The 24,627-nt window shown below is 39.6% G+C and overlaps 1 protein-coding gene and 1 long non-coding RNA gene across 2 annotated transcripts; both read left to right on the plus strand.

Annotated features, from left to right (window-relative positions):
• The first annotated feature begins 6 nt into the window (after positions 1-6).
• On the plus strand, positions 7-3,969 carry LOC121712162 (zinc finger MYM-type protein 1-like). The gene is made up of 3 exons (XM_042096251.1): positions 7-1,570; positions 1,846-1,960; positions 2,574-3,969. The coding sequence occupies exons 1-3, from the start codon at positions 36-38 to the stop codon at positions 3,099-3,101; spliced, it is 2,178 nt and encodes a 725-aa protein (XP_041952185.1). The 5' UTR covers positions 7-35; the 3' UTR covers positions 3,102-3,969.
• Positions 3,970-8,716: 4,747 nt separating this feature from the next.
• LOC121712195 lies at positions 8,717-15,860 on the plus strand. The gene is made up of 3 exons (XR_006032528.1): positions 8,717-8,987; positions 9,184-9,299; positions 15,557-15,860. It is a non-coding gene; the product is annotated as an uncharacterized LOC121712195 (long non-coding RNA).
• Positions 15,861-24,627: the final 8,767 nt, after the last annotated feature.

Consider the following 24,627-nt stretch of genomic DNA (forward strand, 5'->3'; position numbering starts at 1 on the left):
AAGACATTTACCTCAGAGGGGAGTGTGAGGGCAGCATGTCGAGTGGCACTAATGTAGTCGTGGGAGTTCAGCTACTATCCCCAAATTCAGTTAAATATCTACACCTGTATCCATTCGAAAGAAGAACATTAGCGGAAAAATTAATAGTAAAAGAACTCGGACCAGACAAGCCAGAAGTAAATATAACACAGCAGGTGCGAGAAAAGGAGAAGACCTACAAGAGAACATTTTCCAGAGGTTGGTTCGATCGAAAGGCTTGGCTAACTAGCTGTGGGTATGCCAATGCAATCTTTTGCTTTCCTTGTTTACTTTTTAAAACAAGTGCGTGTGATAGTTCGTGGACACAGACAGGGGTGACAGACCTGAAACATATGTCAGAGCGCATTAAGAAACATGAGCTGGCAAGAGTGCATATGGACAACTCTGTGAAGTTAGCCATGCTAGGCCGAATTAGCATAGCCACACAGTTAAATGAGGGACACCGTATTAGCATAAGAAAACACAACGAGGAGGTGGACAGGAATCGGCATATTTTGTCAAAGATCGTTGATGCCGTGAACTTTTGTGGGGCCTTTGAACTTGCTTTGCGTGGTCATGATGAGAGTGACACATCAGAAAACCCTGGCATTTTCCTGGGTCTCATTGACCTAATGGCGTCAATCGACCGTGATTTGGAGGAGCACCTGGAGAACGCCACTGTTTTTAAAGGCACTTCGAAGACCGTGCAAAATGAACTGTTAGACTGCATGTTGTCAGTTCTCAGAGACCACATTCTGGAAGAGGTAAAACAGTCGGACTATATTGCCATTCAGGCAGATGAGACAACCGACATCTGCACTCATTGTCAGCTCGTGCTTGTGCTACGGTACATAGATGGCCACAACAACATTCAAGAACGCTTTTTTGAGTTTATCGCGCTTCCAAATGCGACCGCTGCTACGATTGCCACTGAATTATTGGAAAGGCTGAGGACCATTCTTCCTGCGGGACAAGAGCGAAAATTAATTGCCCAGGCCTATGATGGTGCCGCAGTGATGAGGGGTGCTACAGGTGGAGTGCAGCGTAAAGTTCAAGATGTCTACGGGAGTGCCTACTACGTTCACTGTTATGCGCATCAATTGAACCTCATCATGCAGCAGGCAACATCCCACATCCCGAAGATCGGCCAGTTTTTTTCAGACATTGGGGGTTTTTCTACATTTTTTTCTAAGTCTTTCAAACGAACGGCAGTGCTAGATGAGGTGGTGGCACACCGACTTCCAGGTGCTTCAACAACGCGATGGAACTTCCACAGTCGTGCTGTTAACACAGTTTACGAGCACAAAGATGAACTGGTCAAGTGTTTCCAAACCATCCGAGACAGAGGAGACTTTGATGCTATATCGAAGAGAGAGGCCGGGGGTTGTATGAGAATGTTGGAAGATGAGGTTTTCTGTTTCTTCCTGGCGTTATTTCATAAAATCATGCCACATGTAGACATGCTGTTTAACCAGCTGCAGAAGAGAAACATAGACTCTGTCTTCATCGCAGGCATCACCCAGCGGTTCACTCACAGCATACAGGCTATCAGGTAGGCTATGATTTTGCATATTGGCTGAAAACATGCTTATGTGGCCTAAACGATAAACACATAAATCTTCATGGCTAGGCACAATATAACCCCTCATAAATATCACAATTTCGTCACCATGTTAGACTAATGAATTTATTTGTGATGAATTTAGATAACATTGACTAGGCCCAACACAACAATAGCACATATTTTAATACAGTTTTAATACAAGTTGGTTTATGATACAGTAATTTCAGGGTGGACAGTGACTTGTGAAACTTGTTTTGGATCAGGGACTCTGTTGATTCTCTAGTTGAAGATGAGGACTATAGGGGACCTGTACAGGAACCACCCCCGAAGAAACGGATGGCAATGGGAGAAGAAACGCAACGACATCTGGCAATAGAGGTAAGCAGTAACATAAATTCTATTTCTGTATTAGATTAGCCCAGTGGTTCTCAAACTGTTGTACAAGTACGCAGACTCTCTATAGTGGTACTCCGGGAGTGTCCGAGATTTTTTCTTTCTTTCATAAAGATGAAATAATCATAATATATACGATAACAAATCTTTGATCAGTGAAGTTTAAACTAGTTTTGTCTTTCTTGGGGGGAAATAATGTAAAACAGTATGTACAATGTAAAATATGTAGTTTATTTGGTCTATACTACTGTATTTTAATGTCAGTAATAATGGTGGTACTTGGAGAGCCCATTTTTTTCTGAGGTGGTACTCATTGTGAAAAGTTTGAGAATCACTGGATTAGCCTATGTATTTGTGTTTGTTTGCACATTTTTGTATTCTGAATTGTCATTATTAGACATATTTATCTACTGGAGAATGCAGAAATTATATTATTTTCTTCACATTTATGCTTTTAATAATTACAGTAAGCCTAACTTGCTCATAACAAAATTGGAGCTGCTATGAATATGCTGATTTTATTGTAGTGTTGAACTGAGAAATGTGAAAACAAATGTTTTCTGTGTTTACTTTTCTACAATTCTGTATCATTTCATAGGTATGTGATACCATTATGAGCCATGCCAAGGAGAGGTTTTCTTTCACCAAGCATCTCATCAGTGCCACTCTCTTGCAAGGAGACTTGTTCTCACAACACAGCAGAAAGTTCCCAGACTCAGCACTACAAACCACGGTGGATGCCTATCCCATGTTGGACAAAGCGAGACTTAAAACAGAACTGTCCCTGATCTACGAAAATGAGGACTTCAAGGGTTGCAGTGGTGCACTGGCTCTCTTTCAGGTTCTAATGGAAAATAATCTTCAAGACACATTCACCGAAACTGTAAGTCTTCTCAAGATCCTCATCACCACACCAATGACAACAGCAGAATCAGAGAGGTGCTTCTCTACTTTAAAGAGGATAAAAACTTTCCTTAGGAACACTATGGCACAAGATCGCCTCAACGCTCTGGCTATGCTCTCTATAGAGAAAAAACTCACAAGGGACATTCCAGATTTCAACACCAGGGTTATTGAGAGATTTGCCACTCAGAAAGATAGACGAGCAAAGTTCCTGTACAAATAAGAGTTCTCCATCCACTTCACTCACTCACCCCCCGCATTCACTCACATATTCACTCCATCTACCTTTCTCATACACACAAATCTAACTCAGACACCATATCTTAGTCTCTCTTTACTCTTTACTCTCTCTAACTCACACTAGCTGTCATTCTCTTACTCAGTCTCTCACTCTCTTTCTCTCTCTCTCTCTCTGTCTCTCACACACTCGCACTATATGTCATTCTCTTACTCTCTCACACACACACACACACAAACACAGACTAGCTGTCATTCTCTAACTCAGTCAGTCTCTCACTCTCTCTCACACTCACACTCTCTCTCTCTCTCACACACACACACACACAAACACAGACTAGCTGTCATTCTCTAACTCAGTCAGTCTCTCACTCTCTCTCACACACACACACCTGCTATCTCAATTCAATAAGCTTTCTTGGTTGTCTGTCACTCTCACTCATTCACTGACTCTCTCACTCATATACATAATTTTTCACACACATTTGCCATTAAAATAGTGATCTCAATAGGAACATAACTGTATGTAACTGTATGTTTGCTTTGATTTGCTTTGATTTTGTTGTTGTTTCTAAGTTCAGAGCTGGATTACTGTGTTTCATACTAGCTAAAATGTTAAATTCATCTTTCTTCTCATACTTTGTGTTCACTACAAGAATGTTGTCCCACCCTCTCTGTGAGAGCCTTCTCTCTCTCTTTCTGTAGTATCAACACAGACTATTATTATCCATTATCCAATTGTCAATTTGTCTACAGTGAACTTTAATCAATTCCCAGCTGTAGACTACATATCTTTAGAACTAGATTGTTGTATTACCTATTATAATTTATCTTTATGTCTTTGAACTTTCTATCTGGACACAGAGCATAATAAACATGCAACTTGTTCATTATCATTACCTGTGAAATTGTTGATTTCTACATGGCAGTTCAATTAATATTGTCTTGAGTATGAGTTCACTCATACTCATATCATATATGAGTATGAGTGAAATACTAAAATTTACCCACACACAAATGTATCATTGTGAATGATTTGGGAGCTCCAGCTGGTCACCCTAAAATTCACCAGAATGCAGGAAATCACATCTACAAAATTCAAAATTTTCAGGGGGAGGACCCCCAGACCCCCCGCAGATACAGCCCCACCTATTGCATTTTTCACCAGCCGCCACTGTCTCCCAGCACCCTCCCGTTTTGTTATTTCTCCTGGAAAACTCCCGTAATTTGCATGGCCATCAAACTTCATTTTAAAATCATTGATGCATTCAGGTTGCCAGATTGTGTATGAAATACACCCTACACATACACGATCACTTAGTTTCAATTTCTGAAACTGATAGTTTTGCTCACTACAATTCCCAAGTAGCTTGCCCATCACTGTATTATTCACATGTAATTCACTCTAACAAAACTAAGATGTATCTCAAATCCCTTTTTATTACAGTGCATGAAAATGCACTGTACTGTTCTTCCTAGGCTTCTTATTACAGTGCATGAAAATGCAAAAAAAAAAAACGAATAAATGGACCTTTGGTCCAAATGTGTATATTTTGTCTTGCTGTTGTAATGTAAGGTAGTGTAGTGGATAGGGAGCCGGGTTAACATGCAGTAACCCATAAAGTTGGGGGTTCAAACCCCGGCGTCCACCAATGTGGCCTTGCCCTTTAATTTCATTGACGTGTAAGTCGCTTTGGGTGAAAGTGTCGGCTAAATGAATAAATGCAAGTGTAAACTTTATAACTCATTTGTAAATGTGTTGCAAGGCATAAAACGTCCTCACTTTAGATGAGCTCGCAAAATATCATTAACTAACCACTTGTAACTTCTGAGTTAATTATGAATTATAGTATTAGGAAGTGGTTTATAAAATATGTATCCTCACCCTTACTAATCATTAGTGCATGTGTATGTAACAACCGTTAAATAATGAAAATATTACTTAATCAAAAACATATTATTGCATCATGTATGAAGTATTAACAATAATGTATAAACATATTTTAGATTTTGGCTTATTTACTATGAACAAACTATTTATAACTGTGTAAACAAATGCTTTACTGATGATAAATTATGTATGAACAAGAAATTACTAATGATGAACAAACCATTAACTAATAAGTAACAAAGGCTTAATAAATGATGAATTGTGTGTAGTTATTATAAAGTGTTACCGTTTTTTGTAATTATTTATTTAAAAATAAATAAATACATATTTTGAATATTTTTTACTCATGTTTGTGTATACTGTATAATATGTCGGTTAAAATGAAATTACAATATTTTATTCATATTGCTTAGGTTGTGCTGATATAAGGATATAAGATAGTCAGTATTGCACTTTCCTGAGACCTCTATAAAGTCATTAAAATAGTAATGCAAAAACCTGCAAAAAATGGCTGGAGTTATAAGAGTTAAACCAGTGACGGACTGGGATTAAAAAACGGCCCTGGCATTTTCACCAACCAGCGGCCCACACAGGGACGTGCCCGCAACACACAGATATAACTTCACAGGCACGGAAATAACACGCACGTTTGTAGCCCCATTGGTGATGAACTCTAATATGCATAAAGACTTAACCAAGAACATGGATATATCAATGCACAACTCCAAAAAAATGAATGCAATATGAAAATGAAAAAAGAATAGCCTAGAATAGATCATCAGAGCAGCCGCTCCACAAACGTGTCTTAATTAACGTCATGCAGTTAACAAGGTGCGAAGGAGCTTGCTCTTCGCCGCAACCTTGTCTATCACGTAATCAGCATCCAAGTTCATTAGGACCTCTTTCTCTGTCGCCATCAGCATAAAGGCCTCCAAATTATCCTGTGACAATCGTATCCTTAGGTGATTCTTGATTTTCCTCCTCTTTAAGAGGAAAAACTGCTCGCATGCCACTTGAGTAGCCTTCATGACAGTGGGTGTGTTCGAAACGGGTAAAGTTGCTGCCTTTTAAGATATCTAACTGGGGAGCAAGGCAGCAAGTGCGGTTCGAAACCGAAAAACAAATTCTGCTGCCTTTTAAAGGGACACCAGGCAACGTTTTCGTGTTAATTAATCATCTTCGTAAGTCGGTATATGGTTAAATGACTCATTACGGGGCGAATGAAGGCTCTCTCGCCCGCCCCTACTGCCTGTAGGAAGAATATCCCACTTGCAAGTTCGGTGTATCCTACCCGCCGACCGAAGCAGGATCAGTTTACAGCACAGAGGCAGGCTAACAAAACGCTAGAGATTGTTGCAAACGTGTGTATAATGGCAGAGCCGGCAAAGAAGCAGCGAAAACCCTTGACGGAAGACGCAAAAAAATCAGATCGATTGAGGGGGGAGTTTAGTAGAGAAAAAGCATCAGGCTTGCCTGGTGTCCCTTTAAGATATCTTAGAATTCCCAAATAACGGTAATTTTTGGAGGCAGCATCGATGCACACTTCATGCTCCCTCCTACCCATAATCCCTTGGGGCAACGTCTGAAACAGCTGTAAAAGGTAAACAAACATAGCGGATGACATCGGTAATGGCTGCTGAATCTGTTTAAAATGTCATGTGTGTGACCTTATTTTGCTTAGATTTGTAGATTAGAGATGAGAAATAAACAATTTACTATCTGATTATGCCATTGTTGCAACCATTAATAGCGTCTGGTCTGATATATCTGCCGGCCGTAAAACAAATTTATACCGTTAGCCTGCTAGCTTACGTAAGCTAATTTAGTTTAACGTCAGGCCTTTGCTTACGTCATACCGTAGTGTTAACCAAAGATTCTAGAGTGCTACGCTCGTTTTTAAAAGATGCATTTAATCCAAAGTCATGTCCAATAAACCATTTATTGTAGGCACAGGTAAAGAGGTTTAACTGCTGGAGAAGGAAATAGCAACAGATTGCACAATTCTTGCAGGTAGCACATTTCTTGCTCACCAGGTTTATTTCTGTATCTTCCTCTATCTCCGCGGCATCATCAAAGTCCGACGCTCTGACTGTGTACTTGTTTAGAGGAGACTTTTTCAGGCTGTCCCAGTGCGTAGCGAGGTGTGTCACCTCGTAGCATCTTCACTGAATTTAAGCAGACATTCAATTATCTTTTGAAGTGCATTTGGGCGCAGTTTATTAGCTTTTATAAGGGGAAAATTCTGAGGATCAAGGCATGCTAGATCGGCATACAATTCCCCGTGCTGAAGGAAGTAGACGCATTCGGTTTTGAAATTCCCAGAAGTCATTGCTTCATATAAAACTTTTGTAAACCAATAATAAAATAAAAGATACAGGCATATTTATTGAATTTCAATTTCAAACAATGCACTTTTTAAACATTTGATTAAATAAGGCTACAAAAGAATGTAGACTTATGTAAATATTGAGGGTCACCATGATTGTAGTATAGAGACTCATATCTGGTATAAATACTGATAAATTTCCCATTATGTAAGAGAAGGAGGAGTTAGAGATATATGGCTGATTTTAAGCCAGTTAATACTATTGATGCTTGATAGTGGGCCGAGAGATAATGTGGAACCGGCCTTGTGATAAAGGGGCCGTGCGAATTGGCATGTCGGCCCAAACGGCCCACGAGAGGCCGCGGCCCCAGACCGTCCAGTCCGTCACTGGGTTAAACTGTGCAGTGCTGGTGGCACGAGGTGTTTATTGGTGGCTAGTGACACCAGAGGGTCAACTGAATTGTCAAACAACTTGTTCCTTTGAGCTGATAAAAGCATCTAGTATTTGTAAATAACATTTAATGGTGATTTCTGTCTTCTGTCCATGCTGAAGGGTATGTATTTAGCTAAATACTCATATAAACCGGTTAATTTATCACTCCGTTGTACCAACTGCCTGTGGACAGTCCATATTTGATGACTTTCTGATCATTATTTTCAAAGTTGCATCTGACAAAGCAAATTATGTCCTTTTTGAAGAATCCGGAATTTCAATGTTCAAATACCATCCAGAAAAACTAGTTGTACAGTAAAATCTTACATACATCCATACATTTCATAAACTAGAAATATAATATATATATAAGAAAAACATGATTGTGTGTTTTGTTCTACATCGTGGAGGTACCTCAACTTTTGAGGCCTCTGTTTCCTGTACTATGGTAGCCTGTCAGAGAAAAGTTGCCTAGTTATTTCTCTTAGGACTTTGCTATGTATGGGATGAAGTAATGTAGCATCATCCACAATTAGTTGTGATGACTTTGTACCCAAGATTGTATTGTATCTGTGAACTAATTAAACTTTATTTCTGGCTACACTGCAAACGCGGTGACTAGCAAAGACTAGCAAACTAACTTTCATTGGCTAAAAACTATACAAAAACAATAGCTCAAATTTATAATCTTTACATTACATTACATTACATTTGGCTGACGCTTTTTAGCCAAAGCGACTAACAACATAGTAAACAGTTTAAGTTTTAGAGCAGTTCTCAACAATATTAGGACAAAATTTTACCCATGTGACAGCTTTGCCCAGGAAAGACACATATGATAATACAGAGTCTTATTGTAGTTATTATATTATTGGCAACAGAGCTTGTATAATGACTCTTTTGTTTTTGCCAAATATTAATTAATAACTGCTTTTGTCTGTTCACAGATCCTCTTTAAGTTCCATGTTGCTTATTATGATGAAGAAGGAACATACATCTCTGGCTATAAATCTGCATCTCGGAACTATTTGTTTGGGAAAATGGGTTACTTCTTTGATATTGTGGCCTCTTTCCCATCAGGATTGATAGTGCTGAGTTTAATTGGTACTATACATGCAGAAACATATTTTGCTTTTATTATAAAAATTCGCCTCCTACATCTGCCAAAAATTCTTTCTGCACTGATTTTCATGAGAGAGGAAGAGAAATCCATTAGTACCAAGTATGTATTATGTACTGATATTTTAATCACTGATATTACAGATTACATTGTTGCTATGTAATGCAATTATTCAATTGTCTTGTTCTTTCTTCATTGATTTTTGAGAAATGATACATTTGAGATAAAGCACTTTACATAAAGATTTCTGCAATTACTATCCATTAACTTGTGCTGACACAATTATTTTCTTTCACAGTTTGCTTGTAATAAGAATCATCAAGTATTTGGTCCAAGGGGTTCTCTTTGTGCATATTACTGCTCTTATATGTGTGTTGTACGCAGAGAATACTGACAGGTTCCGTGGGGATATAGGTAAGATATTGCTATTACTTGCCACTTTTTTTCTATAAATGAATAAATGTGCTTCCCTTCAAGGTTGGATTTTTATTTATTGTTTTCATTGTGAGACCTAGAGAAATTGGTAAAAGGTTTTTATAGCCCCCTTTCCTCAAGTTGATTAGAGGTGGCAATGGATATGGAGAGTGTTGTATTGTTGTATTGCATTGTGGTGAGATACAGTGGGTCCCGGTTAAAAATTGACACTTCATTCACGATCAAGGTGATTCACGCAGCTGGGTGAAATGTAAGTACAACTACAGCCGCTTGGGGGCAGCATAGTCCGCTGTGGTGTTCCGCGGTTGAACCGGACGGAGCGTTCGACAGCAAGGGCTGTGATTGGCTGAGTTTTCAGTGTGTTTCTCTGTGTTTTTAGCAGCCCCTGCAACATGCTAGTCCACTGTAGCCTATAAGCTTTGTACATAATGTTAAACATAGTTTTAGATTCAGTGGCAAGATTTCTTGATTGTACAGTGCCTGTCTCTCAGTAATGTTTTAAAATGAGAGCTTCGTCAGCTGGCAGTAGGCTACTTTGTCGGCAGTCATGAGAAGTTCGCTTGCTAACAGAACATAAATATGCTGCCCAGAAACCTCGTGAATAGTTCTGATTTTTTTTACTACACTAATGAGGTTGAAATATAGCCTTTGCCTACAGCATCTCCTTAACAGTAATGTTAACAAAATGACAGTCATATGACAAAGGAAAACGAATTCAGTCACTCAAGACTGTGCCACAGCAACCAGTGTAGGCTACAGTCCTACCCAATAGGCAGCTCGAAGCAGCTATAGCGTTGTCTGACGGTCGAGTGGGTTAATGCACGTATTTCCAGAACAGGTCTGCAACTTTCAGGCAGTTCTGAGTTCGAATCTAGGCAGGAGTAGAGCCATATAAAGGCCTATTGTTATCATTTTTGCAAGGTGTTGCTCCTGGCAAGACTTGTTTATAAGACGCTTGGTGATTAATTGATAGCTGTTTTGGGGACACGTTAAACGTTCTTTATGATGAGCGCATACGGGGAGTAAAACGACTGTTACGCGCTCTTATAACTGTATGCTACAATGATTGCTATACAAAACTAGAAAATGTAATTTCAAGGAAATTACCAGTGCATGAAAATATAAACATACTGTATATTAACATAAAATGCCAAACAAACTTTTATTTGGAAACAGTTGGCAGGAGTCATAGTTGATAACAACTGACAGTTGAAATGGCTGAACAGTTAAATAGTTGAGTAGTTTAAATAGTTAAATTATTTAATAGTGAATTATTGTAGTGAGGACATTTATTTTGAAATAGTTGTGGGCAGAGGAAATAGTAGTCTTAAGAGAGCCAGATTGTATGCTTAAAGCCTGAGAGAGTATATAGTTTAAAAGTTGAATGTAGATAGTGTAATGGATGTTGATAGACAGAAAGTTAAATGGATGTTGATAGGCAGATTGTTTAATGGATGTTGATGGATAGTTTAATGGGTGGATGAGTGAATGGTTTGAAGAGGATGAATGGATAGAAAGTTGGATGGAATGTGCCTTATATCCTTGTAGAATGGAGACACAGAGAGCGTTGGCCTAGTTAAGCAGAAAGCAGTTGATACAGGTGCAATCAGTTTAACTGGCCCTTTGATGGGTCCTAGTAGTGAGCAGCTGGAAGTTGATACAGGTGCAAATCAAGTTAATTAGCCCATTGTGATGTCATCAGCCCATGTTAAGTCTATGGGGAAAAATAAGCTTGTTTTTTATTAATATCTCAAAAAGTATAAAGTTTACAAAAGTGAAAAATACATTCCCCACGTGTCCTTTTCAAGACCTACGTTACAAAGTTTGAACAAAGTTTCTATGTTAAACGGTTAAAGCTGAATTAGACGCAGAAATTTGGTGGGAAGAATAATAGGAAGAAGTAGAAGAAGAAGAAGAAGACTTCGGATAACAGAACAGTGCATTTTCATGCACTGTAATAATAACTAGAAATGCAATTCCAAGGAATTACCAGTGCATGAAAATGCTAAAGTTGTGATGTAAAATATCATCTATAGTTAAAACAGATAATACAGAGATGGTTAAAGTAGACTGTTTAAAAGCTGAATGTAGATAGTTTAAAAGTTTTTGATAGACAGTAGATAGTTTAAAAGTTGTTGATAGACAGCTAATTTAATAGATAGTTTAATGATAGTTTAAAAGTAGACCGTTTAAAAGTTGAAGGTAAATAGTTTAAAAGTTGCTGACAGACTGGAAGTTTAATGAATGTTGATATTCAAATAGTTTAATGGCTGTGTATAGGTAGATATTTGACGATAACTGAAAGTTGGAATGGCTCTAATGTTTGCTAGCAGTTATGCTAAGATTTTTAACTATGCTAACCATACTACTTAGCTAATGTTTTATAGCAGTGCTAGCAATGCTAACATGCTAACCATGTTACTTAGCTAACGTTTTCTAGCAGTTTTGTAAACATGCTAACAATAGTAACTATGCTAACCATGCTACTTAGCTAACTTAACTAATGTTTGTAGCAGTTTTGATAAACATGCTAACTATGTTAACATGCTAACCTAGCTTATCATTTTTAGTAGTTATGCTAACTATGCTAACTAACATGCTAACTGTGCTAACCATGTGACTAACCTAACACAGCAAACCTAGCTAATCATTTTTATCAGTTTTGCTCAAAATGCTAACACTGTTAGCAATGCTAACATGCTAACCATGCTAACTAGCTACAGTGGGTAGGAGTCATAGTTGATGACAAGTGTTGACATAGTTGATGACAAGTTAAAAGTTGTTGATAGACAGCTAGTTTAATAGATAGTTTAATAATAGTTTAAAAGTAGACTGTTTAAAAGTTGAATGTAGATAGTTTAAAAGTTGTTGATAGACAGCTAGTTTAATAGATAGATAGTTTAATGATAGTTTAAAAGTAGACCGTTTAAAAGTTGAATGTAAAAAGTTCAGTAGTTTAATGGGTTACATTGTTTAACAGTGGATTATTGTAGTGAGGACTTTTATTTTGAAACAGTTTTGGGCAGAGGAAACAGTTGAATAGGATGTGTAGTCTTAATTGACCCAGATTGTATGCTTAAAGCCTGAGGCTGCAGGTGGCCTGAACACCTGCCATAGGATTCTAATTGCTTAATGGCCGTATTGGTAAGTGGTAAGCGGAATAATAATAAGAAGCCTAGGAAGAACAGTACAGTGCATTTTCATGCACTTTAATAAGAAGAAGTTGCCTAGGAAGAACAATACAGTGCATTTTCATGCACTGTAATAAGAAGAAGCAGAAGAAGAAGACTTCGGATAACAGAACAGTGCATTTCACTGTAAATATGCGCGTGTTAGTTTAGTTAGTTTTGTGATGTTTTGCACTTTTGCCTCATGTATTTTCAGGTTTGAGGGCTTTTTTGGCAAGATTGACCATGGTTAGACTCTGCATATGTTATTTCTCCGTATGGAAAATGAAGTCAATTTGACACACGTCTGTTATTAGTTCAATAACAAGTGTTGCTTGTTAAAACATGTGACTAGTGAAACTCAAATGATTTTAGAAATATTTAGCCAAAGCCAAAAAGTGTTAGAGAGAAGGAGAGACGCCGGTGCAGCTCAGATGTCTTCTTAATTTTCTTTATTATTTAGTAAAAGAGGTGCAGAACATTTTTAAACTTTTTTACATTTAAAACGTTTCGATGTTCGTTAGTCAAAAACATTGACACATTGAAACGTTAGTCAAAGTTGAATCATGTTCTGCACCTTTTACTAAAGAATAAAGAAAATTAAAGAAGAGTGAAAGAAGAGGGTGGGGGAGGGGGGCTTAACGTGAAAAAGCTTAATGTCCCAAAACAGCAACAAGTCATAATGGTAGGCTACAGGAAGTGGGGGGAGGGTATGGGATGACCAGAGCCGTCTTCGCTGTGCTATTCAGAAAGCATCTTCTATTGTCTTTCCAGGTGCACACAGCTCATTACCATATAGTGCCTTAACAGATAGGCTCTGCTCTTGGGTTTGGCCTCACAGCGAACTCAACCCTCTTGTTGCTTGCAGTTTGTTAAATAAAGCGATGCAGATTACATTATTTATTTCTGATTAATTGCGTCTTTTGATGTCTTTTGCAACATCTGCTTGTTAGGCTGGGCTACTGTCAATGTCCTGTACAGGTAAATGTTCAACAATTGCTGGTGTAGGCCTACAGGCTATAATCAATTAGGGACTTTTGGTTATTTATTTAAGGGGCTACCGGAGGAGTTTTGGGAGCGTTAGTCAAAAAAGACGTGACCCTCCCTCGCCAGCAAGACATTTTTCTATGACCCTCCAAAGTGATTGAGAAAAAACGCATGACCCTCCCCAGTCCCAACAATTTATTGATGCCTTCTGTTGGCTACTGGGTCAATTTGGGAGCTTGCATGCTACGACTCCATCCTTAGAATGCCTTGAAAAGGCTGTCGTTTGCACAATTTCACAAATAATCACCGGGACCGAAACAAACCTGTCAACTTTTCCCGGGTTTATCGCGTATTTGAACTTTTTCCTCACTGTCTTCGGAGGAGCTGCAGGGCCGTCGCAAGGGGGTGCGAGGCCCTGTGTGAACTTGACAGATGCATGAACTTACGTGCATGAAATTATGCGATAGCACACATAGCCAAGGCTACCGTCGGTGCATTTTAATAGTAGCCTAGTCTAATAAGCTACACCAGCTTGTCTTTAAGAGGGGAAATTGTATAGCCTATAACAGTCACATATTTGGCCATATGGTGTTTATCATAGGCTACATCACGAAACCAAATAGTGTAACAAAGGCGAACACTTTAACAGGGGAAATTAATTGGGCATGAATCATTGTGCTGAACGGTATTTGTCAATGAGCAGAAACACACACGACATTCAAACTGTTGATAAGATGTGCACTATGGAAACTGGTCTGTAGGCTAATATTGGACAAATAAATGACACTGACTCGCCATATCCTGACAAAAAAACATTGTCTTGCTTTGCCGCAAACTCAAAGCAATGAAATCATAGGCCAGTTTGCAGATAGCCTAACGTCTTTTTCAATTCATAGAAGGGAGAGCCCTTTCTCTCCTGTGACATTGAGGTGCGCAAATAGTTTTTAATAGCCTAGCCTGTTCAACTTCGAAAAGCTTCGTTCACCCGATGCCAGTCACTGATCGCAATTTCAAATTTCGGGAAGAGTTGTTCAATCTTTAAGTGCAGTAGGCCCATCTGCCCCCTTTGGAATTATATCTCGAGCCTATTATAAGGTCCAGTGCGTTATGTCCTGGAATTCGGACGTGCTCAAAAGTAAAAGAAAACACTTTTTTTATAGATGGTTATGAGAAGCAATATGAGTCTGAACTCCGTGTCATTCAGACTCAACCCCCTTGGTTGATATTTTTCGTTGTCGTTTGAACGTCGGCAAGCAGGCATGTTGCGGTTGCATTTACCAAACCATTACCAAACATATATGATAATACAATAGCGTGAGTTTATATATCTTATACCCTATTTGTTACGGTTACTTATAGATTTGATAGTGTAACGATAAGTGCATGGGCATGTTGCGGTTGCAATTTAAGTGAAATTTCTACAGTAGGCCTACAACATGCAACATGCTTGTTAGGCTGGGCTACTGTCAATGCACTTGTAGCCTATTAGCTAAATCATTTGTCCAGCTGTTTAAAAAATTGTGTTTAAATGTAGCACGAACATTTTTTAAACAGCTGGACAAATGATAATTGATTATAGCCTGTACATCAGGCTAATTGATTATAGCCTGTACACCAGCAATTGTTGAACATTTAACTGTAGGCTACAAGTGCATTGACAGTAGCCCAGCCTAACAAGCATGTTGCATGTTGTAGGCCTACTGTAGAAATTTCACTTAAATTGCAACCGCAACATGCCCATGCACTTATCGTTACACTATCAAATCTATAAGTAACCGTAACAAATAGGGTATAAGATATATAAACTCACGCTATTGTATTATCATATATGTTTGGTAATGGCTCACTGCGTCATGGAAGCAGTTAAGTCAAGTCGCATCAAAAATAGTTGTGGCAGAACTCCCAAGTGACACCTTGTGGTTGTTTGTGTCAACTGCAGTTTGTGCCATTTCTGCTGAGAAAATGGGGTGCGTGATTCATGAAGGAACCCGTCCAAACTTAACTGGGACCCACTGTACATTGCTATTTCTGTTTCCAAGGTTACTGTTGGTAACTGCCTCTATTGTACCTTTTTCTTCCCAGAGGCATCATACTTTGTCAAAAAGTATATGTATGGAGCATACTGGACACTGGCAACGTACACAACAACTGGTTTTGGAGATTTTCGTCCTAGAAATTTCGGTGAAATGTTATTCACCATTTTTTTAATGATTATAGCGAAGATGCATGTAATTTACAACATGGGGGTCCTTTCCTCTTCTCAAACAAATAAGCAGTCACTCCAGGTTGCCTTTGAGGAGAAGCTACAGGTACAAATTGTGTTTAAAGTGATTTAAAAATGCAAACGCAATTAATCACATACATTAAACTGTATATAGTAAAACATTATTAATCGTTAAACTCATTTCTTTTCTTCACACCAATGAAAGAATTCATGTCAGCTAAAAGAGACAAATAAGAGCCCAGTTTCTCGATAGCGATAAGTCTTTGCGATTATAAGTGTTGTAACAGATGATCTAACAAGTGTTCGTTAATTTTTTCATGTGTTTCCTGAACATGTTTGTAGCATGAATACATGTGCACTGCTCTAAAGTAGTACTTAGCGGGTGCTGTCCTAGTAAACAGCCCTAAAACATCCCCTAATTTGGTGATATCAGAGGACGTTACAACTCTGCTGCTTTTTACATATTTACAATTTACATATTGTATTTTATTGACAATTTCACATATTGTATATTTTACATACTGTTTTGTGTCGTTTGTTGCTGTCAGTTGCCATGGAAGCTTCACTAGTCACATGTCACCAATTTCAGTTTTTGCTTGACATTCACCACACTTCTCTTTCTAATACTAATTGCATGAATGTTTTTGATCCATCATGTTTGCTTCCCTTTCCTTTGCTTGCCATCACAGCTTAGCTTGTCAACCATTTGCTAATGTTCCATACAGTTATCATAGTGATTATGTCATCATTATAAAATCTTGGGAGACTCCTGGAGTACCATTAGAAGGAGTCTTCGTACCACCAGTGGTACCCGTACCACAGTTTGAGAACCACTGACCTAGCATGTTGATTGACTTTAAGACAAAAAAACTTTGACATCTGCATAAACCTAATAAACCATACCTTAAGCAAGTTTATTCAATCTGCTTTACATAAACAAAAGCAATAGTAAATAAAACCATAAAAGGAAAATATCTGTAAAACATGGTTTAAGATAATAATAATAACTAGAGAATGTAATTCCAGAGAATTACGAGTGCATGAAAATGACGCTAGGACAGACATGGTGGTTGCATAGCTTAATAAAAGTTAATAGTTTAAAAGTAGACAGTTTAAAAGTTGAATATATAGGTAGATAGTTAATGATAACTGACAGTTGGAATGGCTCTAATGTTTGCTAGCATTGCTAGTTTTGTTATGCTAACAAAGCTAATAATGTTAACCAAGTTACTTTGTTAATTTAGCTCATGTTTTCTAGCAGTTTTGAAAAAAAATGTTAGCTATGTTAACGATGCTAACTATGTGACTTAGCTAATTATTTTTAGCAGTTTTGCTAAAAATGTTAACTATGCTAACCATACTACTTATCTAATAATTTTTAGTAGTTTTGTTAAAAATGTTAACAATGCTAACTATGCTAACCATGTGACTCAGCTAACTTAGCTAATCATTTTTAGCAGTTGTGCTAAATTGCTAATTATGTTAACTATGTTAACAATGATAATTATGCTAACTAGCTAGTGAGGACTTTTATTTTGAAACAGTTGAAGGCAGAGGATACAGTTGATGGGAGTCATAGTTGACTGACAGTTACAACAGTTGACAATCACTCAGCCCTTCACTTTCACTATGACATGCAGGTATGGGTCGCATACAGGGAACACCGGCGCCAACATGAGTGGCAGCCTGCTTAGTAGCTCTGTGTCTTTGTGTTTGTTTCTACGTCTTTTGTTTACTTTTTACTTGGCAACTTTTTGGATTACACACTTTGAGGAGTGTTTTTATTCTATCCTATGGATACGGACATATTACAACGCTCCAGTGGCAGCAAACTTGTGTACACAAGGAATCAGCTGATCGCACTACGACGGAATGTTGGCTGTGTTCGCGACAACATCCCAGAGGAACTGTGGTGCTTTCAGGGTTGCAGAGCGGGAGTAAAAGTGAAGACGAGGCGTCGGGAGAAGAAGTGGAGAGACAAGCCCTCAGTTCCATCGATTGTGATAGGAAACGTGAACTCACTGGCTAACAAGACTGACGAACTGGATGCCCTGGTAAGAAACCAGAAGTTGTACAGGGAATGTAGTTTGTTATGCTTTACGGAGACGTGGCTAACAAGCCATATCCCTACCTCTAACGTTGAGCTGCCCAGCTTCAGTGTAGCTTGTTTGGACAGAGACTGTAAACTTTCTGGCAAAAAGGGAGGTGGACTGGTGCTGTACATTAACAATAGATGGTGCAACCCCGGACATGTTACAGTGAAGGAGACTGTATGCTGTAAGGATGTGGAGTTATTAGCGGTTAGTCTCCGTCCGTACTACATGCCGAGGGAGTTCTCGCACGCAATTGCTGATGCCTTGACACTAATGCCTTTTTTGCGATCTCTGGCGACTTCAATCACATAACACTGGATTCCACACTCACAAATTTCTACCAGTTTGTTGACTGCCCTACAAGGAAAAACAGGACAGTAGACCTCATGTATGCAAACGTGAGGGATGCATACAGTGCAAACCCCCTTCCCCCACTGGGACAGTCAGACCACAACCTTATTCATCTCAAGCCAATGTACAAGCCCAAAGTACAGAGGCTACCAGTTGCCACACGCACCTTCAGAAAGTGGACACCTGAAGCGGATGAGGCTCTGAGAGACTGCTTTGAGTGCACTGACTGGAGTGTGTTACAGAATAGAGAGGACTTAGAGGAGGCCACACAGTGCACAACTGACTACCTGAACTTCTGTATGGACATTGTTGATCCCACCAGAACTGTACGCTGCTTTCCCAACAACAAGCCTTGGATAACCAGCAATGTCAAGACCCTTCTTCACAGGAAAAAGATGGCGTTCAGAGAGGAGGACATGGCAGAGCTGAGGCGCGTGCAAGGGGAACTCCAGGTTAAGCTGAAGGAGGCTAAGAAGGACTACAGAAGGAAGGTGTAACAGAAGTTGCAGGAAAACAACTTAAAGGTGGCATGGGACGGCATGAAGATTATCACTGGCCTGAAGAAGAGCAGCAGCTCTGTGGAGGGGGACCTGGACAGGGCGAACCAGTTGAACCACTTCTACAACAGGTTTGACTGCCCTGCTCCAGCTCCAATGGCGGTTGTCTGTCCACCACCCCCCAGCTGACTCAGACACGGCTATTGTTTGCGTGCCTGCCATACCCCCGCCTCCCAGTCTCTCCAGCTCTGCATCCCGGTGACACCCAACGACCTAAGCCACCATCACCTCACGCCCTGCCCCCGCCTGACGCCTCCTTGCCTGTGCCTGTCGAGGTGTCCACGACTCTGGCAGCCCCCACAATACCAGTGCAACACTCACCTCCATCATCACAAGCTATCGTACCCCCACCATCACTGGATATTGCACCCCTCCCCCACATAGCGATCACGAACAATGAGGTGACAACGACCTCAGTCAACAGCCATCAGGACGCACAGATCCCAGATGCACCCCTCCCCCTCCCCTCCCCTTACACCCCCCATCATCACAACAGATCAAGTGAGAGTCCAACTAAAGAAACTGCGCATCAATAAAGCAGCGGGGCCTGACAGACTGTGTCCAAGGCTACTCAAGGCCTGTGCTGCTGAACTGGGGGAGCCACTGAAGCACATCTTCAATTTGAGCCTACGCCTTGGACAAGTTCCAACACTGTGGAAGACATCATGTCTCACCCCTGTCCCTAAGAAGCCACACCCTAGTGAGCTTAATGACTACAGACCTGTCGCTCTGACATCACATGTGATGAAAACAATGGAGCGACTGGTCTTAGGTATGCTCAGACCCCAGGTACACCATGCACTAGACCTGTTACAGTTTGCATACCAGGAGAAAGTGGGTGTGGACGATGCCATCACTTATCTTCTACACAGGACACATTCTCACCTAGACAAGGGGAAAAGTGCTGTGAGAATCATGTTCTTTGATTTCTCAAGTGCTTTTAACACCATCCAACCCCTCAGACTGGGAGACAAACTCTTGCAGATGGGTGTGGACGCTCACCTGGTAACCTGGATTACAGATTACCTGACTGAGCGACCACAGTTCGTCAGACTGAAGAACTGTCTCTCTGACACTGTGATCAGCAGCACCTGACCGCCACAGGGAACTTTGCTCTCTCCAGTCCTGTTCACCCTGTACACATCTGACTTCTGCTACAACACCAAGTCGGGCAGGAGGAGGAGTACAGGAGCCTGGTGGAGGACTTTGTGCAATGGTGCAAACTCAATCATCTTCAACTCAACACTTCAAAGACCAAGGAGATGGTGGTGGATTTCTGCAGGTCTAAGCCCACTCTGCTCTGACTCTACTCTGATGGGGTCAATGTGGAGGTGGTAAGCACCTACAAGTATCTGGGTCTCCACCTGGACAATAAACTGGACTGGTCAGCCAACACTGATGCACTCTACAAGAAAGGGCAGAGCAGGCTGTATTTCCTGAGGAGGCTGCGGTCCTTCAATGTGTGCAGCAAGCTCCTCAGGATGTTCTACCAGTCAGTTGTTGCCAGCGCCCTCTTCTATGCAGTAGTATGCTGGGGAGGAAGCACAAAGAAGGATCCGGGGCGAATTGACAGGCTGGTAAGGAAAGCTGGCTCTGTAGTGGGAGCTGAACTGGAGTGCATCACTGCAATATCTGACAAAAGGACCCTGAACAAACTGATCAACATCTTGGACAATGAGACACCCACTCCACAGCACTATTGTTAAGCAGAAGAGCCTGATCAGCTGGAGACATCGGTCACTGCCTTGCACAACAGACAGACTGAGGAAGTCATTTGTCCCCAGGGCCATTGAACTCTTCAATTCTTCACTGAAGGGAAGAGGAGAGATAGACTTCTCTGCATAGTCTGTCTGCCTCTTCAACCCCTTCATGTTTGGATACTGTCTGTCCAGTAGCCACTTTTTACCACTATCTTTCTGCCTCACTGCGTGCTATATTAGCACATATGCATAACCCCTCCCTCCATGCCACAGCCGAACTGTGGCCACACTTATACCTTTTCTTAAAATAGTTATATAGTATATAGATATACAGACTTTATTCTTGCACTGTTGGACTTACTCATTTGCACATGTGATCACCATGACCACTATCACCATTGCACTATCACCGTGACGCTCACTCACACAGAGCACCTTACCTTACCTTACTATGCACAGAGAATCACAGGCTCAGTCCCTGCCTCAGTCATTGCAAGCGCCTCTTGATTGATTAACCCTTAGAACCCGATTGACGCAAAGTGCGTCAAAAAACACACCCTTTCTTCTCTGTTACATTGCTCCGGAACTGTTCATCGCAGTGAAGTGGGGCTTTCCAACGAGACCACGCACTTGTCTGTACGATCAAGTATGAAATAAATAAAAAAAATCATGAAATTAAATCAAATTGCATCATATTTACAGCCTATACTTCTCTACGTTCACCTGCGCACCCATCACTCTCGTTTGAATTACTCGTGAACCCGTGATCGCATAGATATGGCAAGCATATCAGATGAAAGAGGAGATACAGAGCTATTCATTGGTATCATGTATATCAATCCTTATGGCTTATAAAAACAAAGTGACTGCAAAATAATGTCATGTACACAAACCAACGCTGCACACCCATTACTCTCGTTTGAATTACTCGCGGACCCGTGATCGGATAGATATGCCACGCATGTCAGATGGAAGAGGAGACACAGAGCTATCGTTTGATACCAAGTACATCCTTCTGGGTTATAAAACAGATGAAGTGACAGCAAAATAATCACTTCATATAGCTTCATATGGCATCAAATTCAAGGCTCACATTGCATCCCAATTTGTTCAACAAAGAAACACCTTTTTTGCCTTTACTTTGTTTATGGCAATGCAGTAAAAAGTTGAGAATCATTATGAGTGCATACACACGCAGGCTAACCCGCAAACTCGGGTCAAGTCAGGTCAGATCAGTTCGTGTCACAGATATGGAGCGCAGAAAGGTCATTTTTCATCAATAAATAAAAAATGGCATTTATTTCCGTAAATCACACACCACATATTTCTGTAAATTGCTCAGCCCCAGAGTATCCCTCCAACATGGCAATTATATTGCCAGATTCAGGACAGTCTGCCCTACACACAAATGAAATGCATGTAGAGCTATGAGCTACAATGCTAGTACTAATACATGAAATGATGGCAGATCTGGATAGCCTAGACTCTGCTGAAAAAAAAAACAATATATAATATGTGTGTGTGGCACTTAGAATGACCAGAATAAATCCTTATGAATAAAGGTAGTGAAAATGCCCTAAAAACAGCTTAGGGTTCTAAGGGTTAATCACCACTATGTGGATACTGTTTTTAGAATTGATTTAGATTAAGTGTTAGTTAGTATAATTTGTATTTTAGTATATTCTTTATCTTCTACTGTCCTTATTGCTTAGTTGTGTTTTTATATTATATACTTTTAATTACTTTTTCTGCTGTTAGTGAATGTGTGTGTGTTGTCTGTATGCTACTGAGACCTTGAATTTCCCCTGGGGATCAATAAAGTATCTATCTATATGCTACTGAGACCTTGAATTTCCCCTGGGGATCAATAAAGTATCTATCTATCTATCTATCTATCTATCTATCTAGTTGAACAGTTAAAAAGCTGGATAGTTTTTAGAATTTTTATTTTGAAACAGTTGTGGGCACAGGAAGCAGTTGAATAGGATATGTAGTCTTAATACAGCCATATTGTATGCTTAAAGCCTGAGACAGTTGTTGCAGGTGGCCTGAACCATAGCTGTCAACATTGAGCACTGAAAATAAGGGAGATTTCCCGGGTTTCTCGCCCAAAATACGGAAAAATATCAACATTAGTCTCCCAACGTTGGAGTTATTAGTCCGTTTCGTAATTGCAAGCTTGTGCATTGGTCAGCTAATAATGTAGCCAACAAAGTACTTTATATACACCTAACAACAGCCTATAATAATTTGGTCAACTATACAGCCCGAACAAGGCTAAAGTTCTGTAATCGATGTCCTGTGTGCTGTCATTCTCTCTCCTGCGCAAACAATTGTGTGCGTTCCAAGTAGCCTAGTGCGGTAGGGCAAGGGGGTAGCAATAGGACAACAGCACAGAGACTGACAGGGCTATGCCAGGTTGACAGCTATGGCCTGAACACCTGGCATAGGATTCTAATTGCTCTATTGTGATGTCATAATCCAATGTTAAGTCAATGGGTAAATTGTAGTAGTTTTTAATTAATAGTTAAAAGTTGAAAATAACATAGCTGAAGTCACATAAGTAAGACCTACGCAACGCAGTTTGAACAAAGTTTCTACGTTAAGCGGTTGAAGCCGCATTAAACGCACAAAAAGTGTCAGCGGAATAATAATAACTAGAGAATGTAATTCCAGGGAATTACGAGTGCATGAAAATGCAAAAATGGCTGCTGAATAAAATATTGTTGAATATGGTCTAAAATATAATCTAAGTGAAAAGATGGAGGTCAGATAGAGAAAAAAGCTAGTGGGTAGTCATAGTTGATGACAACTGACAGTTGGAATGGCCGAACAGTTAAATAGTTGAGTAGTTTAAATAGTTAAATTATTTTATAGTGAATTATTGTATTGAGGACTTATTTTGAAGTTAAAGTTGAGGACAGAGGAAACAGTTGGCGGGAGTTGTAGTTGATGACGACTGACAGTTGGAATGGCTGAACAGTTAAATAGTTGGAGAGTGAAAATGGTTAGGTTATTTAATAGGGAATTAATGTAGTGAGTACTTTTATTTTGAAACAGTTGTGGGCAGAGGAAACAGTTGGCGGGAGTCAAAGTTGATGACAACTGACTGTTGCTAGAGTAATTATGGTGGTTGCTATGCTGGTTGCTAGGTTAATGATGTTGGTTGCTAGGTTTTAACTGTGAATGTGGTTGCTAGGCTGATGCTAGGGTACTTGAAGCCGTTGCTAGGTTGTTGCTAGGGTGTCCATGGTGGCCTCTATCAGAAATAAAGGAGTTACTACAGTGGTTTGCTAGTATAATCATGTTGGTTGCTATGGAAACTGACATAGATGCTTAATTTCAATGGTTGCTAAATTGGTTGCTAGGTAGGTGGTGGTTTAATATAGTAGGCTAGAGGTATAGTTGATGATAACTGACAGTTGGAATAGTAAAATAAAGTGAACAGTTAAATAGTTGGATAGTTTAAATGGTTAAATTATTTAATATAGAATGATTGTAATGATGACTTATTTTGAAACAGTTGTGGGCAGAGGAAGCAGTTGAACAGGATCTGTAGTCTTAATAGAGCCTATTTAAGCATATTGTATGCTTAAAGCCTGAGACAGACAGTTGCTGGAGGTGGCCGGAACACTTGGCATAGGATTCTAAGTGCCCTACTGTGATGTCATAATCGCCAATGTTAAGTCTATGGGGAAATTTTAGTAGTTTTTAATTAATAGTTTAAAAAGTATAAAAGTTACCAAGTTGAATACATAGCTGAAGTCACCTAAGTAAGACCTACGCAACGCAGTTTGAATGAAGTTTCTATGTTAAACGGTTGAAGCCGCATTAAACGCACAAAAAGCATCAGCGGAATAATAATAACATATAATAAGAATAAATCGGATAACAGTAGAGTGCATTTTCATGCACTCTAACTAGAGAATGTAATTCCGGGGAATTACGAGTGCAATGAAAATAAAGCTAGGATAGACATAGCATAGCTTAATAAAAAGTTGATAGTTTAGACATAGACAGTTTAAAAGTTGAATGTAGATAGTTTAACAGTTGTTAATAGACAGATAGTTTAATAGACAGATAGTTTAATGAATGTTGAAAGTTTAAAAGTTATATGTAGATAGTTTAAAAGTTGTTGACAGACTGATAATTTAATGCGTGTTGATAGACAAATAGTTTAAAGGCTCTATATAGGTATATAGTTGACGATAACTGACAGTTGGAATGG

The sequence above is a fragment of the Alosa sapidissima genome, chromosome 6 (genome assembly GCF_018492685.1).
Source record: "Alosa sapidissima isolate fAloSap1 chromosome 6, fAloSap1.pri, whole genome shotgun sequence".
Classification (NCBI taxonomy): domain Eukaryota; kingdom Metazoa; phylum Chordata; class Actinopteri; order Clupeiformes; family Clupeidae; genus Alosa; species Alosa sapidissima.